Source organism: Rhinoraja longicauda, chromosome 15 (assembly GCF_053455715.1).
Source record: "Rhinoraja longicauda isolate Sanriku21f chromosome 15, sRhiLon1.1, whole genome shotgun sequence".
Taxonomy (NCBI): Eukaryota; Metazoa; Chordata; class Chondrichthyes; order Rajiformes; family Arhynchobatidae; genus Rhinoraja; species Rhinoraja longicauda.
In genome coordinates, this window is record NC_135967.1 from 12152915 (window position 1) to 12171471 (window position 18557).

Consider the following 18557-nt stretch of genomic DNA (forward strand, 5'->3'; position numbering starts at 1 on the left):
CGCCGGCCCCAGCTCTCAGCCATTGAGGGAGCAGGGATCTGCAGGTACACATAGATACATACATGTAAATATACATTTCATTTATTCACAGCATTTTAAAATGCTGTAATAAACGGCATATTCTGGGTTCAACTAATTTTATATCCTCCAGTCAGGAGTCACCAGACTAGGAAAAAGCAGCACATTTCCTTTGCTTTCCTTTCCAGGAAAGTTTATAACTAGAATCCAAAGATGAACATAGTGTTGAAGCTACTCTGCGGGTCAAGTCGAAGCTACTCCAGCGTAGATGGGGCATCTTAGTCGTCATGGCTATGTTGGGCCACCTGCAATGGATTTAGAAAAATGCTTCAGGGATTTTGGTGCTTTAATTGTCACATACGCAACTGCACAGTGAAACTTGGAGTTTGAAACATTAAAACTTTTAAAGTTTGGAACTTTGCATACTTTAATATGTGTAAATCTATAACGTGCTGGTGCTGGTGACCGATCAACTTGCACTTTACCATGTCCAAAACTGTTACAACTGTTTCGTTTCGTTGGGTTGCTGCTGTCTAAATTACCTAAATTATTGCATCGTTTGGGAGGCGCATTCCCAATCTCGTTGTACCCCTGGGTACAATGACAATAAAGATATATTGTATTGTATTGTAGTTATTGAAAGAACTGCACATGTTGAAATCAAGTGGCACTTCATGAAAAATATGTCAATCAGAACACACAAATGATACATTTTAATATATATAAAAACCTTTGAACAGGAACAATGACAGTTAACCATTTCAAACACCTATTCCCCAAACTGATTGTCTATAACTGCAATTTATATTTGTAGGTGGCATTGTCCTCAACATCTTGTGCCTAGCAAATGCTAGGGTCTGGGTGTGCGGGGCGGAAGTGGGTCTGGGTGTGCGGGGCGGAAGTGCATCTGGGTGTGCGGGGCGGAAGTTAGTCTGGGTGTGCGGGGCGGAAGTGGGTCCGGGTGTGCGGGGCGGAAGTGGGTGCGGTTGCGAGGGGATTGCTGAGAAGCGCAGGTGAGCGGCGATTCCCCGTTAAGCTGCAGGCTCTGCAGTCGGGTTGCCGGAGGGCTGGACCGTGTGTCAGTGCCCGGTGGCCCCGCTCCTTTCTGTGCCCAGCAGCGCTGGGATCATGCTGTGCACGGAATGGCCGCCTCCTGTCCCCTCGATATCCCCACCAGGCCCCCCTGGCTACCCCAGTGGCTTCCTGCCCTCTCAAACCTTCGCCTCGCTCGGGGGTGGCCTCGCCTCGGGCAGCGACAGCGCCGCAAATCTCTGCTATTGTATCCCTGGCACGGATTCAATGGGCCGAAGGGCTTGGTTCAGTTCTGTGTGGCTCTTCCTTGGGACAAACTGTTGGTCACCTTCCCAAATATACTATCCCAAAGTGAAGGCTGCCTGTGGGGACTTGGCACAGAGGAGGAGGAGTTGAGGCTTGCCTTGGGGCAGATAGGCCCTGATCTTATTGACTATGGAGTTTTGCTGTAGTTCCAGATATAAGAAAGATGTGGAGGCTTTGGAGAGGAGTTACCAGAGTACTAAAGATGGACACAAAGTGCTGGAGTAACTCAGCCAGTCATGCACCATTTCTGGACAAAAAGGATGGGTGATGTTTTGGGTTGGGACTCTTCTTCAGACTGAAACCGAAGATTCACAACCCAAAATGTCACCCTTTTTTTTCTCCAGGGATGCCGCCTGACCCGCTGAGTTACTCCAGCACTTTGTGTCCATCTTTGGTATAAACCAGCATCTGCATTTCTTTGTTTCTACATTTTACCAAAATGATGCCTGGATTAAAGGGTATTAGCTACAAGGAAAGTTTGGACAAACTTGGACTCTTTTCACTGGAGCGTCAGAGGCTGAGGAAAACTGATAGAAGTAAACAAAATTATAAGAGGGTACACAGTCAGAACTTTGGTTTCCCCCAAAACACAAAGACTCGAGGACATAGCTTTAAGGCAAAGTTTAAAGGAGATGTCTCTTTTTACATAGAGAGTGGAGGATGCTTGGAACTGCTGCCAGGAGTGGTGTTGGAGGCAGATGTGATAGTGGCGCTTAAGAGGCTTTTGGATAAGCACATGGATATGCAGACAATAGAGGGTTATGGATCACTTGAAAGCGGAGGAGAATAGTTTAACCTGACATGTTGGCACAGACGTTGTGAGCTGAAATAGGAAAATAACTGCAGATGCTGGTACAAATCAAAGGTATCACAAAATGCTGGAGTAACTCAGCAGGTCAGGCAGCATCTCTGGAGAGAAGGAATGGGTGACGTTTTGGATCGAGACCATTCTTCAGACTGATGTCAGGGGGGGTGGGACAAAGAAAGGATGTTGTTGGAGACAGGAAGATAGTGGGAGAACTGGGAAGGGGAGGGGAAGAGAGGGACAGAGGAGCTATCTAAAGTTAGAGAAGTCAATGTTCATACCGCTGGGGTGTAAGCTGCCCAAACAAAATATGAGGTGCTGTTCCTCCAATTTGCGGTGGGCCTCACTATGATGCTGGAGGAGGCCCTTGACAGAAAGGTCAGACTGGGAGGGGGAGTTGAAGTGCTGAGCCACCGGGAGATCAGGTTGGTTAAGGCAGACTGAGCAAAGGTGTTGAGCGAAACGAACACTGAGCCTGTGTTTGTCTCGCCGGTAAAGAAGATGACATCTAGAGCAGCGGATACAATAGATGAGGTTGGAGGAGGTGCAGGTGAACCTCTGACTCGCCTGGAAAGACTATTTGGGTCCTTGGATGGAGTTGAGGGGGGAGGTAAAGGGACAGGTGTTGCATCTCCTGTGGCTGCAAAATTGGTTGGCAGACAGGAAACAAAAAGTGGAGATTAACGGTTCCCTTTCACAATGGCAGGCAGTGACTAGTGGGGTACCGCAAGGCTCGGTGCTGGAACCACAGCTATTTACAATATACATTCATGATTTAGATGAAGGGATTAAAAGTAACATTAGCAAATTTGCAGATGACACAAAGCTGGGAGGAAACTGTGAGGAGGATATTAGGATGCGCTATGACTTGGACAGGTTGCGTGAATGGGCAGATGCATGGTATATGCAGTTTAATGTGGATAAATGTGAGGTTATCCACTTTGGTGGCAAGAACAGGAAGGCAGAGTATTATCTGAATGGTGTCAAGTTAGGAAAAGGGGAAGTACAACAAACTCTGGGTGTCCTTGTACATCAGTCACTGAAAGTAAGCATGCATGTACAGCAGGCAATGAAGAAAGCTAATGGCATGTTGGCCTTCATAACAAGAGGAGTTGAGTCTAGGAGCAAAGAGGTCCTTCTGCAGTTGTACAGGGCCCTGGTGAGACCACACCTGGAGTGTTGTGTGTAGTTTTGGTCTCCTAATTTGAGGAAGGACATTCTTACTATCGAGGGAGTGCAGCGTAGGTTCACAAGGTTAATTCCCAGGATGGCGGGACTGTCATGTTGAAAGAATGGAGTGACTGGGCTTGGAAACACTGGAAATTAGAAGGATGAGAGGGGATCTTATTGAAACATACAAGATTATTAAGGGATTAGACACGCTAGAGGCAGGAAACATGTTCCCGATGTTGGGGGAGTGCAGAACCAGGAGGCACAGTTTAAAAATAAGGGGTAGACCATTTAGAACGGAGATGAGGAAAAACCTTTTCACCCAGAGAGTTGTGAATCTGTGGAATTCTCTGCCTCAGAAGGTAGTGGAGGTCGATTCTCTGGATGCTTTCAAGAGAGAGTTAGATAGAGCTCTTAAAGATAGCAGAGCTAAGGGATATGGGGTGAAGGCAGGAACGGGGTACTGATTGTGGATGATCAGCCATGATCACAGTGAATGGCGGTGCTGGCTTGAAGGGTCATATGGCCTACTCCTGCATCTATTGTCTATTGTTTACAATACAAGGCATAAAGTCCTGGAGTAACGCAGTGGGTCAGGCAGCATCTCTACAGGACATGGAGTGGTGATGTTTTGGCTGAGGACCTTCAGACTAATTGAAGGGGTGGGGAAGGAAACCTGGAAGAGAGGTAGGACTGGACAGAGGGTGGTGGTTAATAGGTTGACACAGGTGTGGGAGTGAGGGGTTATAAGTAAATGGTGGACAAAGGCCAGAGGTGGAAAGACAGAAGATGTGAGATTTTGCTAATTAAATAAAACATAGAATGCTACAGCACAGGAACAGGCCCTTTGGCTCACCATGTCTGTGTTGAACATAATCTCAATGAAACTCATTGCTCCCACCTTGCACATGATCCATATCCCTCAATTCTCTGTATATCCCTGGGCCGATCTGAAAACCTCTTAAACACCAATATTGTATTGGTGTTTAACACCAACACCCTTGGCAGCATGTACCCACGACTCTGTGTAAAAAAGAACTTGCCCTGCTCAATCCTTTAGATTGCCCCTCTATCCTTGTAGCTATTCCCATTCATATTTGACACTTTCACCTTGGGTAAAGAGTTCTCACTGTCGACCTTATTTATGCGTCTCTTAATTTTATAAACTTCCATCAGGTGTCTCCTCAGCCTTTGATGAACAACAGTGTTGATCGTGTATGTATAGCCTAAATGATGCAGACTTAATTTCCACTTGTACGGATATTGAACTGCTATTAAATCCATAGCTTTAAACTAAAATAGAAATTAGTTAAACCAGGCTTTTAGCGCAGTGAAGTGTCGTGAATCCATTTGTAAGTTGGGAAGTTTAAATAATGAAGACAGATTGTATTCGGGCAGCATCACAGCATGGTTTGGGAACAGCTCCATCCAGGACGGCAAGAAATTGCAGAGAATTATGGACACAGCCCAGACCATCACACAAACCAGCCTCCCTTCCATTGATTCCATCCCCTCGCCGCCTCGGCAAGGCCACCAGCATAATCAAGAACGATTTGCATCCCGGCCACTCCCTCGTCTCCCTTCTCCCATCAGGCAGGAGAAAGAGATGTGTGAAAAACGCACACCTCCAGATTCAGGGACAGTTTCTTCCCAGCTGTTATCAGGCAAATGAACCATACTACCAACAATTAGAGAGCAGTCCTGAGCTATTATCTACCTCATTGGAGACCCTCGGACTATCTTTGATTGGCCTTTACTGGACTTTATCTTGCACTAAACGTTATTCACATTATTCCCTTTACCATGTATCTGTACACTGTGGATGGCCCGATTGTAATCATGTGTAGTCTTTCTGCTGACTGGATAGCACATAAAAGCTTTTCACTGCACCTCAGTATGTGACAATAAACTAAACTATTGAATTTCTAGAATCTGAGCGATAAAATAATTATCTGTTTGAGAACTTTAGGTTGATAATAAATTGATAGTTTTTTTGTTTAATAAACATTAAGCATCCCAGTAAATGGTGGAGACAGGAAGATAGAGGGAGAACTGGGAAGGGGGAGAGGAAGAGAGGGACAGAGGAACTATCTAAAGTTGGAGAAGTCAATGTTCATAACGCTGGGCTGCATGCTGCCCAAGCAAAATATGAGGTGCTGTTCCTCCAATTTCCAGTGGGTGTAGGATAGTGTAAATATGCGGGGATCGCTGGGCGGCGCGGACTCGGTGGGCCGAAGGGCCTGTTTCTGCGCTGTATATCTAAATCTAAAAAAATTAAAAATCCATGTTGCTTGAAAGGACACAAAAGTGCTGGAGTAGCTCGGCAGACCCTAGTCACCCAAGCAGTTCCACTGGTTGTATCATTGTATCCCTCTTGTTATCACACCTTCCCAAGTCAACAATGGGCCATTATGTGCACCACACTTCCTAGGGTCATCTGTTGCCGGCTCTGATTTGTTCTGCTCTTTTACCGCCTCCAGTTTATTTCCCACCCCCCCCCCCCCCCCCCCACTACTTTGAGTCTGAAGAAGGGTTCCGACCCGAAACATCACCTATTCTTTTTCTCCGCAGTTGCTACCTGGGTTTCTCCAGCTTTTTATGCCTATCTTTGGAGAACATGGACAGATGACTTTGGGTCCGGACCCTTCTTCAGAATTGAAACGTCACCTATCCATGTTCTTCAGAGATGCTGCCTGAGTTGCTCCAGCACTTTATGACCTGTTGTGTATTAGCCAGCATCTGCAGTTCCTTGTTTCTAGGGTAGTCCATGTTGCCATCAAGTAGTAGCAGAGCTTGGAGTGGCTGGATTGCTGGCCTTCCCAACATTGTGCTCATGGATTGATAGAAAGCCATCTTGTTCAATATGCTCTTTATTTTTGTTCATTCCAGAATGTCGCACAGGAGTTGTTTCCTTGGAGCCAGGACACCACTGGAAGTGGAGCTGATGGTGAAACAGCTGAAAGATTTAGACAGAGAAATCTTCAGAAAAATACTCAAGAGTAAGTGAGCGTTTATTTGCAAGGAGATGCATGTTCTGTGATTTGTTTTTTTCCTCATATTTTACATGATTTAAGATTGGTAATTAGGTTAATCCTGAAAGTGATTAAGGATCTGAAGAAGGGTCTCCAACCGAAACATCGCCTATCCATGTGCTCCAGAGTTGCTGCCTGACCCGCTGAGTTACTCCAGTACTGTGGGTCCTAAAAGTGACAATTGATTGAAAGTTACAGTATGGAAGCAGGCCCTTCGGCCCATCAAGTCCATTCCGACCATCGCTCATGTGTTCAATGTTATCCCAATTTCACATCCGCTCCCTATAATGAACCTGAAGCTAGTTCATAAAATTCAAGTTATTTTTTAAATCAATAACTAAACAGAGATGTGAAATGGGTGATTTGCTTATGTAAGAGTGCTGTAAAAAGCATGATTATCTGTTGCAGCGGTCGTGAACACACTCGAAGGAAAAGATTCCAGAGAGGCTGTAAGGAGTATCGCGGAAACAGAGAGCCTGTCCGAGGAGAGGTTAAGTCACATCCTAGCTGGCATGTACACACTGCTACAAGAAGCTCTACGGCTGCCACCATCTTCCCTTAAGCAAGAGGTGAGTGGAGTTGCAGAGGACAGGGCTGGAGATGAACCTGTTGTGCATAATAAGTTGATGAGTTTGAAATGAATACAATGCAAATAGTATATGGAATATAAGTGAAAATAATGGTTTTTTTAAAAAAGGAAGCAAGTCATTCTACTGAATTGCAGATGAAGTAAGGTTCGTCAGGGTTGTTTTTTCATCAAGTATATTGAATGATTGAAAGCTATAGCATGTAAACAATCCATCCAAGTCCACGCCGCCCATCGATCACCCGTTCACAATAGTTCTATGTTATTCCACTTTTGCATCCACTCCCTACGCAGTAGGAGCATATTTACAGAGGTCAATTAACTTACAAACCTGCACGTCTTTGGGACGTCAATAGTCGTTTATTTGTCACATACACATAAATGTGTAGTGAAATGAAACATTACCCGCAGTTGAACAATAAGACCAATAAGAATAATCAATAAAAATGCAATAACACATACAATCACAAACTAACACCAAACAAAAAGAAACATCCATCACAGTGAGTCTCCTCCAGTCCCTCTTCACTGTGATGGAAGGCCAGAATGTCTTTTCTCTTCCCCTGCCGTCTTCTCCTGCGGTCAGGCTGTTGTCGTTGCCACGTCGGGGCGGTCGGGGCTCCCGACATTGAAGCCCCCGCTGGGCGGTGAAAATCCCGCGGCCTATTCCAGGCCGCGCCGGACGGTGAAAGGTCCGTGGCGGGCCGACCCAAGCCCCGCGATTCGGGGCGGGCGAACACGCTGCCGCTGCCGGAGCTCCCGACGTCGGCCCCCACCCAGGGGCCTGCGGGCTTCCGACATCCACGTGGCCCGCGCCGGAGCCTCCGGAGACGAGTCGCAGCCGCTCCCGCAGCAGGGGGGGGGGGTGGTGAGTCCGGGCCGCGGGCTCTGCGAACCAGAGCCCCAGGTGGTCCCAGGTGCATGGCCAGTGGTAGGCCGCAGCGGGAACGGAGACACGACACAGAAACAAAGGTCGCGTCTCCGTTCGGGAGAGAGAATTTTACAGCTCCCGTTCCCCCACCCCACATAACATACAAACCCTACACCATATTAAAACTACAATTCATACAAAAACAACAAAAAACACAAAAGACAGACGTGTGAGGAAACCGGGGGACCTGGCAGAAGCCCACGTGGTCACAGGGAAGACATGTATACTCCACACAGGCAGCACCTGAGGTCAGAATCGAACCTGGTTCTCTGGCGCTTTGAGGCAGCAGCTCCATCATCTGCGCTACTGTGCCGCCCATTGCAGATAGGATCATCTGCATAGTTCTCATTCTGTATAGTCAATCCATCGCTTCTCACATCAGTTCTCCTTCCGTGCCCTGTGCTCTCCACCCACTTCCCAGTCTGAAGAAAGGTCCCAACCCAAATGTCACCCATTGTTTTCTTTCAAAGATGCTACCTGACCTGCTAAGTTACTCCAGCTATTTGTGTGTATCTCGTGTAATGAAAATGCTGGTCGTTATGAGTCTCAGGATCTTCTAATTGCAGGTGTATGTGTACAATTGCGAGTATATTTGTACAGTTCCACAGCAATCCTCTATACATCTCCAAACCCCCTGGAGTTTTCCTCCAGCCCCATGGTGGATGAATACCTGATGTGAGAGGCACACACCTTGCCTCAAGAGGTTGGCAGGAGGTCCAGTGCATCTTCTGTCCTTTTTGCTTTGCCACCAACTCTAAGGCAGCAACTCTACCACTGTGCCCCCTTGCCACCCATTTCATGAGAATATTTGCATTTTATAATGTTTTTGCCACCATTCTTCAAGCATTTCCTTTGTCCTGCAGGACATTTACAATGATTCAATGATACCTTATTGTCCCATGTACCTAGGTGCAGTGTAATACTTGGTTTTGCATCTAACCCAGTTAAAATCATATGGCAGACGTCACCTGGGCAGTACATAGGTGTCACCACGTTTCTGGTGCCGACAAAGTTATAGAAGTTCACCGAACAGTCCTTGAAACATTGCTTATGACCTTGAAATGTTGCTACTTTAAAGGACATAAAACCTGATCAAAGTTTTATTTCATTTATTTAGGTTTTTAAGGAAGATTTAAGAGATATAAGGTAATTATTAATATTTTGTCTATTTTTAAATTGAACAATTTTACATTGTTTTACGGAGTTTATTCCTACCAGTGGTTTGAATAGTGTATTTAGCAAAGAAAGAGATTTGCATGTTAAATGGTTTTTATAAACTTCCAACATTTTTCTGCAATGCAACATGGGCAATTTGACTCTGAAGCTAGACACAAAATGTTGGAGTAATTCAGAGGGTCAGGCAGTGTAAGAAAATAACTGCAGATGCTGGTACAAATCGAAGGTATTTATTCACAAAATGCTGGAGTAATTCAGCAGGTCAGGCAGCATCTCAGGAGAGAAGGAATGGGTGACGTTTCGGGACGAGACCCTTCAGACTGATGTCGGGGGGTGGGACAAAGGAAGGACATAGGTGGAGACAGGAAGATAGAGGGAGAACTGGGAAGGGGGAGAGGAAGAGAGGGACAGAGGAACTATCTAAAGTTGGAGAAGTCAATGTTCATAACGCTGGGCTGCATGCTGCCCAAGCAAAATATGAGGTGCTGTTCCTCCAATTTCCGGTGGGCCTCACTATGGCACTGGAGGAGGCCCATGACAGGCATGACAGAGGGTCAGGCAGCATCTCTGGAGAAAATGGGTAGGTGATTTTTTTGGCCGGGAATGGTCCCGACGTGTGTCTATCTTTGGTATAAACCAGCATCTACAGTTCCTTTTAATTACATATTGACACTTTGATATTTATTCACAAAATGCTGAAGTAACTCAGCTGGTCAGGCAGCATCTCAGGAGAGAAGGAATGGGTGATGTTTTGGGTCTAAAGAAGGGTCTCCACCTGAAACGTCACCCATTCCTTCTCTCCTGAGATGCTGCCTGACCTGCTGAGTTACTCCAGCATTTTGTGAATAAATACCTTCGATTTGTACCAGCATTTGCAGTTATTTTCTTACACTACCAATTGACTCTTTGAGTTGTTTGTTATGAACTCTTTTCAATCGCATTTTCGTACAAGGGATTGAAAAAGAAGTAACCAGACCCTATTTGGTTTAAAGTTTTCCCTTAAGTAGGATATAAACAAAAGGAAAAAAAAAATCTTTGTAGAGGGTAGGGAAGATTACCAGAAGGCTGCCTGGATCAGAGGGTGTATGCTAAAAGGAGAGGTTGGAGAAACTTGGATTGTTTTCTCTGGAACGCCGGCGACCTGAGGGGAGAAAGTAAAATTATGCGAAGCATGGATAGGGTAGGCAGTCTGAACCTTTTCCCAGGGTGGAAATGTAAATGACTGGAGGGCACACTTTTGAGGTGAGAGGTGCAAAGAGATGTGTATGACAACCATTTTTACACAGAGTATGCCTGAAATGCACTACAAGGGGGTGGTGGTTGGAGGCGTTGATCGGCTTTTAGATGGGCATATAGATATGCAGGGAATGGAGGAATATGCACAAGATTAGTTTGTCATGGCCTCATGTTCAGCGCAGACATAGGCCGAAGGTAGACACAAAGTGCTGGAGTAAGTCAGCAGGTCTGCAGCATCGTACAGAGAAAAAGGATGGATGATTTTTCTTGGGAAGGAACTGCAGGTGCTGGTCTATACTGAAGATGGACACAAAGTACTGGAGTAACTCAGCAGGTCAGGTAGCATCTCTGGAGAAAAATGGTGTGTGACCAACAAATGTCATCCATCCTTTTTCGGGTGTGTGACTAACAAATGTCATCCATCCTTTTTCTCCTGAGATGCTGCATGACCCGCTGAGTTACTTCAGCACTTTGCGTCTACCTTCGATATAAACCAGCATCTGTCGTTCCTTCCTATACATTATGGGCCAAGGGGCCTGTTCCTGCACTGTACCATGTTAACATAACAACACTTTATTGTTCTATCTATATATATATATTTTTAGCTTTCTATGACTAAAACTCTCAATTTGTTTGTGTGTATATGTTTATGTGTGTACCATGCTCTCTACACAGCCAAACCGGTACATGACAGCACAACAATTTTAGGCCCGCCCTACTCACCATTCCCCCGTGGTTTGAATAAACCCACTTTTGTTACTTTTTAAAAACAATTTACTTAATAAACTTTAATAAATGCGTCCCCCCCACCGCCCCCCCCCCCCCCCCCCCCCCCCGGGAGGACCGGGGCACGTCCTGGCGTGCCCTGCGCCTGACCTTGCTCCAGTGGTGCAGCGCGACGCAGAGATGGCAGCAGAGGATCCACAAGATGGCCGTCCCCACCGCTCACAGCCGAGCTGCAGGAGAGGCTTTGGCCACTCTCGCCCACCCACAGCCCCGCGAGACACTCCCCGCCCAGCAATGGGTCCATGTCGTCAGGAGACGCTTCAGCTCCATGCCTGGCCCGCAGGAGAGGCCCGCAGGAGAAACGGGGCCGAGGTCACTGCTTTTTCCCAGTACTGCCCTTGCCCGCACACTGCCACGGAGGCACTCCCCATCCGGCAATGGGTCCACGGTTGGGGCGAGGGGGAGGGAGGGAAGGGGGAGAAGGTGGGGAGGGAGGGAGAAGAGAGGGGAGGGGGAGGTAGGGGGGGAAAGGGGAGGAGGGGGAGGGGTGGGGGGGAGATGGGAGGGGGTGAGGGGTAGGGGGAGGGGAGTGAAGGGGAGAGGGGAGGAGGGGATGCTGCACCAATGCAGGAGAGGTTTGGACCCAACTTGGTCTAGTATTCTGTATACTAAAACTTTTGTTTGTTCCTGAACTACAGCCAAAACGGTACATGATAGCACGACAATTTTAGGCCCATTCTTTTGTTTGGTTTATGATCGTATGTGGTATTGCATATTTTTATTGCTTATATTTTTATTGGTCTTATTGTTGAACTGCGGGTAATTTTTCATTTCACTGCCCATTTATGTGTATGTGACAAATAGATTGACCTTACTCACCGTTGTCCCTTTGGTGCTAATGGAAGATATTTCATTGAAATCGGTGTTAACAATGCAGGAGAGATTTGGACTCAACGGATCCACGAGTTGTCTAGTGTTCTCTAAAACCGTGGATGCTGGAAATCTGAACTAAAAGCAGAAAATGTTCAACTGGTCCGTACACTGCATCTGTAATAAGTAAAACACCTGGTATTTTTGATACAAAAGTTAGTGGTTTTGCAGATAGTGAAGATGGTTGCGAACGATTGCAGCAAGATCTGGATCGATTCGCCAGGTGGGCGGAGGAATGGTTGATGGAATATAATACGGAGAAGTGTGAGGTGTTGCATTTTGGGACGTCGAGCAAGCACAGGACCTACACAGTAAATGGTAGGTCTCTGGGTAGTGTTGTAGGGCAAAGGGATCTAGGTGTACAGGTGCATGGTTCCTTGAAGGTCGAATCGCAGGTAGATAAGGTGGTCAAAAAGGCTTTTGGCATTATGACCTTCAGAGTGCAGAGTATAGAGGTTGGGAGGTCATGTTGCAGTTGTACAAGACGTTGGTGAGACCGCATTTGGAATATTGTGTTCCGTTCTGGGCACCATGTTATAGGAAAGATATTGTCAAGCTTGAAAGGGTTCAGAAAAGATTTACAAAGATGTTGCCAGGACTAGAGGGTGTGAGCTGTAGGGAGAGGTTGAGTAGGCTGGGTCTCTATTCCATGGCGCGCAGTAGGATGAGGGGAGAACTTATAGAGGTATACAAATCATGAGAGGAATAGATCGGGTAGATGCACAAAGTCTTTTGCCCAGAGTAGGGGAATCGAGGACCAGAGGACATAGGTTCAAGGTGAAGGGGAACAAATCGGAATCCAAGGGGTAACCTTTTCACACAAAGGGTGGTGGATGTATGGAACAAGCTGCAAGAGGAGGTTGTTGAGAATGGGACTATCCCGTCGTTTAAGAAACAGACAGGTACATGGATAGTATAAGAAAAGGTACATGGATAGGACAGGTTTGGAGGGATATGTACCAAGTGCAGGCAAGTGGGACTAGGGTAGCTGGGACATTGTTGGCTGGCGATGGCGAGTTGGGCGAAGGGCCTGTTTCCACACTGTATCACTCTATGACTAAACAGCAAAAGACACCAATGAGCCAGTGACTGGTATTCAAATCTCATTCAACAGGGGTGGAATTTAAAACCAGCTAATTAAATAAATAATGTACAAATGGTTCACACCAGTGTTGGTGACTGTGAGCCTGTTGATTGCCATGAAAACCAAATAATTTATTAACTTCCTTTTGTGGGAAAAAATCTGTCATCCATATTGGTTTGGCCTATGTGTACTCAAATTAGGAAAATGTGATTGGACATTTAACTGCTTTCTGAAATATCTTTGAAAGCCATATCGTTATTGGAAAGGCAATTAATGACCCCTACATCCAGACCAATATGGGCATTAGATGCTGCCCTCTCTTTTGCTGTTCACAAGCCATGATTTTTTTTTTTAATTTTAAAGAAATGAAAGCGTAGAGAGTCTTCGTATTTCAGTTACCTTTAAGAGTTTTCAGTGCACTGTGGTTTAGAAAAAAATGAGTTAATGTTTTTAATTCAGGACTGAAGGGTTTGCAAATCTTTTATTGGAATCTGCAGAGAAAGGAAAGGAACAACAGATAAGAAATGCATCCCAAAACCACTATATGTTTATTTTACTGAGTAGTCCTTTGTAATATGCTGGAGAGCCAGCAGGTGCCAGAGGAACTTTGTGTTCTGCAGCTGCATTAGTGCTCTAGGGTGGAATATGTTGTGTTGAAGAAACGAAATAATGTTATGCAAATAGTTGCGCTACCGTGACTGGCAAGATGTTATAATGCTAATATTCTCTCCTTTGGTGATTACTTTGTCTTTCTTCCAAAACCTCTCAGTCGTCAAAAAATCATCGGAATTTCCACATGTTCTACTTTCATGCAGCACACCAGTTGGCCAGTTTGTCCGCCATCCCTTTGCCATCTCTACAAAAGAGCTACCCAATTGCTTGTTCCTTTCCCCTGCACCTTATTTCCTTTCAACAATTACAATGTGCATTTATATAGCACCTTTAACAAAGTAGTAGGACTCTAATGTGTTCACAGAAATGAGAAAGCAAACAACGTTTGATGCTGTTATTTTCTTGGAACACATGGGAAGTGCTTGTTTAGTGAGAGGTTATGAGGTGGATCGAAAGGGGAATGTTTAGAAGTTTAGTTCAGAGATGCAGCGTGGAAACAGGCTCTTCGGCCCACTGAGACAATGCCGACCAGCGATCACTCGTACACTAGTTCTGCCCTACACACTAGGAACAATTTCACAGCAGCCAATTAACCTACAAACCTGCACGTCTTTGGAATGTGGGAGGAAACCAGAGCACCTGGAGAAAGCACTCACGGTCACAAGGAGAACGTATAAACTTCATGCAGACAGTACCCGTGGTCAAAACGAACCCAGGCCTCTGGTGCTGTAAGCCAGCAGCTCTACCGCGGCTCCACTGTGCAGCCCCTATAATTAGTGTTTCAGTGGGGAGAGGTCTGGTTGCCAGTAACAGGGCAATTCAAAATGGAGAATTGTAAGCAGAGCACTGACCCAACTCCTATGAGGCATTTTCTTTGAGTTTAATTTGATAGACAGGTGAGATTAGCAGAATGATGTTCACGTTTTTAATCCTCTTTCAGCCGCAAGGTGATGAGCCTGGTTATATTCATGATTGCATCTTGTGCAAATGTGACTGGTCTTCTCTACCTACCTCTCTGTCCCTTCAATGGACTAGTGATACCTGCATGACAAAGGCTGAGGTTTTAAGTTTAAAAACGGAGCAGTCATGAAATATTTTGACGCTGCATGCAGAAAAATCTAATCTGCTGGTTTGTGTGTTAAATGGCTTCTGTAACATTGTGGGATAGTGCTAGTGTATGGGTGGTCGGCACGGACCCAGTGGACCGAAAGGCCTGTTTCCACGCTGTATCTCTGAACTAAACAAAACTTAATGAGATCATCCTGTTTTTTTTACTGCTGCTCCACTTTTCTTACACTTATCTCACATCCCTTGATTTCCTTAACATTCAAAAATAATTTGCTCTGTCTTGAATATATTCATCGACTGAACCTTTACCACCCTCTGAGAGAGCAGTTCGAAGCTTCACTTCGTGAAGAAATGTCATCTTATTTTTGTCCTGAAGAGCTGAACCTTTGTTTGACAGATAGTGATAATTGTATTGTTATAAAGACCCCAGATGAGGGAAACATCAACTCTGTGGGTAATGCGTCTCGTCACTCAAGAAATTTGCACATTTCAATGAGATCAACTTTCGGTTTACTGAACTCAAGAGTCTTGATTTATACCAATCTTGCTTTATACCAATTAGTCTGAAGAAGGGTCCTGACCCGAAAAAAACCCGCCTTTCCTTTCCCTCCACAGATGTTACCTGACCTGTTGAGGTCCTCCTGGAGAGTCAGAGAGTCATGCAGCATGGAAACAGTCCCTTCGGTCCAACTTACCCATGCTGACCAAAATGTCCCATTTACACTAGTCCCACCTGCCCGCGTTTGGCCCATATCCCTCTCAACCTTTTCTATCCATGTACTTGTCCATCTCTTTTAAATGTTTGTTACAGTACCTGCCTCAACGACCCCCTCTGGCAGCTTGTTCCATCTACCCACCACCCTCTCTGTGGAAAAAGCTGAACCTCAGGTCCCTATAAAATCTTTCCCCTCTCACCTTAAACCCATGTCCTCTGGTTCTTGATCCCCATAGTCTAGATAAAAAGTCTCTGTGTGTTTTGCTCAGATGCAGTTCCTTGTGTCTTCAGTGTATGAGCTTGGTCTGCTTATATGCTCCACAATGGATAATGAGGTAGACACAAAATGCTGGAGTAACTCAGCGGGACAGGCGGCATCTCTGGAGTGAAGGAAAGGGTGAAGTTTCGGGTTGAAACCCTTCTTCAGACTTAAATTTAGATTTAAGCCAGCATCTGCAGTTCTTCCCTACACATGAATCGCATGAATCGATCGAGCGAATTTTTGTGGTACTCCATGTATCACAGAGATACCTTTTTGTAGAGAATCCAGACCTGTCACCAATATTCCAGGTAAGTACTATATAATTGAGTGCAGGACTTCTGACCTCTTGCAGTAAAACGTCAGCATACTAAAAGGCCACAAAGTGGGTCAGGTGGCATCTGTGGAGAACATCGATAGGTGACATTTCTAAAGCCTGAAGAAGGGTCCAGCCCTGAAACATCACCTCTCCATGTTCTCCAGAGATGATGCCTGACCCAATGAGTTACTCCAACATTTTCTGTCCTTTTGTGTAAACCAGCATCTACATTTCCTTGTTTCTACTTAGGTCAGCATGCCATTTCTCTTCCTAATTGCTTGTTCTGCCTCCATGTTAACATTCAGTGATTTGTGTACAAGGCCACCTCTGATCATCAATACTGCGACTCAGTGGCGCAGCGGTACAGTTGCTGCATTACAGCGCCAGAGACCTATGTTTGATCTTGACTACGGGTGCTGTCTGTATGGAGTTTGTACGTTCTCCCCATGACTGCGTGGGTTTTCTCCAGGTGCTCCGGTTTCCCTCCACGTCTCACAGATGTGCAGGTTTGTAGGTTAATTGGCTTCTGCAAATTGTAAATTGTTCCTAGTGTGTAGGATAGTGCTAATGTATGGGTGATCACTGGTCGGCGTGCTCGGTGGGCCGAAGGGCCTGTTTCCACGCTGGAGTCTAAAGTAAAGAGACATAGAATCACTTTCCAAATTCTCACCACCTACTGTACCATTCCATTATTTGCTGCCAAAGTGCATGCCGCGGGACACCATTCTGCTTTAGTTAAACATTTTGTTCAAGATGGCCGCGCCGTTGTGTTTGGCTGCCTGCCACTGTATGTTTCTTTTTTTTTTTCCCTAATCAGATGTGCAGCACTTTGGTCAACGTGGGTTGTTTTTAAATGTGCTATACAAATAAAATTGACTTGACTTGACGTGACATTTTTCCATAATATATTCCATGTGCTAAGTCCTTGTCCATTCACGTAATTTATCGGAATTCCCCCTGACATCTCTCACAATGCGGCAGTGACGCAATGTGCTGGAGTAACACAGCGGGTCAGGCAACATCTCTGGGGGAAATGTGTAGGAAGGAACTGCAGATGTTGGTTTAAACCAAAGATAAACGAAGAATAACTCAGCAGGACAGGCAGCATCTCTGGAGAGAAGGAATGGGTGACGTTTCGGGTAGGGACCCTCCTTCAGACTTCAGAAGCAGGGAATATCTTTTTTCTGCCAGAGATGTTGCCTGGCCCGCTGAATTACTCCAGGGCTTTTAGACTTTAGGCCCACTGTGTCCGCGCCGACCAGCGATCACTCGAACAATTTACAATAAACAGAAACCAATTATTCTACAAACCCGTTCGTCTTTTTAGTGTGGAAGGAAACCGGAGCACCCGGAGAATACATACATGGTCACAGGGAGAACGTACAAACTCCGTACATACAGCACCCATCGTCAGGATCAGACCTGGGTCAATAGCTCTGTAAGGCAGCAACTCTACCGCTGCGCCACCGTGCTGTCTTGTATTCTATGCAAGATTCCAGCATCTGCAGTGTGTGGTGTGAGTCAGGTTGAAATTTTAAGACAGCTATGTGGGACGTTTTATTAGGCCCATATTTATTAGTAACACGAGAAAACCCCCCAATATTTTTGTCAGTTTGTGAGTTCTTGCCCTTAGCGGATTAGTTGTTATTTTTTCTGACATTACCAGTTTTGATATGTTCTGAGTTCTTGAATTTCGATACGAGTTTCTTTACCTTTTATTGTTCACTGAAGTAATATTCAGTGAAATGTGCAGCACTTGGTACTTTATAAATCATTGCCAAATTTAAAGTGTCAGTCACGAATCATCGGCTTTGTTGCTGAAACCCCTGAGCCGTGTGCCTTTTTAATAAATGATGTATGAGCTATTAACTGGTTTGTCTCGGTCTCCAAGCTCATTAAGTTGTACCTTTTTTAGCATAAAAAGTCGCATGAATAATGCATGATGTGATTTTGTCCTGTTTTACGTCCAGTCACTGGCACATCTCTGAAGTTATTTACCTTGATTTTATTTTAGTGTTGTTTGGAATCAGTTTCTTTTTGAATTAGAAGCTGTTAGACTTTTAACCATCACAGCATGAAATATTATCCTTCTTGGACCTGCATGGTGGCACAAATCTGTTGAGACCTTTGTTGCATTTATAAGTTGTGATTGTGTGGACATAAACAGCTTTCCATTACATCATGCTAATTGATTGATTAAAAGACATAGCATGGAAGCAGGCCCTTCAGCCCACTGAGTCCGCGCCACCCATCGAGCACCCGTTCACGCTAGTTCCTATGTTGCCCCACTTTTGCATTCATTCCGTATACACCAGGGGCAATTTATCAAATAACCTCCAAACTCGCTTGCCTTTGGGATGTGGGAGAAAACCAGAGGAAACGCATGTGGTCGGAGGGAGCACATGCAAACTCCACACAGACAGCACTGCTGGTTACAGTGCTGCCCTTCTAGAGCATTTTATTTCCCTGTTTGATTCCCGTTATTCACCCATCATCATTCATCTACTCACCAAGCTACGCTGGCTCCCATTTAAGTAATGCCGTGAATTTAA

The 18557-nt window shown here is 45.4% G+C and overlaps 1 protein-coding gene across 2 annotated transcripts in view; it reads left to right on the forward strand.

The window, feature by feature from the left end:
* Nucleotides 1–13: 13 nt before the first annotated feature.
* commd5 (COMM domain containing 5) overlaps nt 14–18557 on the forward strand; it is a 55247-nt gene continuing 36703 nt past the window's right edge. Inside the window, exons 1-4 of one of the 2 annotated variants that reach the window (XM_078411926.1) lie at nt 14–44; nt 6221–6330; nt 6772–6932; nt 8998–9026. In XM_078411926.1, the coding sequence (XP_078268052.1) occupies nt 6222–6330; nt 6772–6932; nt 8998–9026 (299 nt within the window). In that variant the 5' untranslated portion in view covers nt 14–44; nt 6221. Of the gene's footprint in view, nt 45–979; nt 1032–6220; nt 6331–6771; nt 6933–8997; nt 9027–18557 lie in introns of those variants that run through there. The other variant, XM_078411925.1, reaches the window with a different exon arrangement.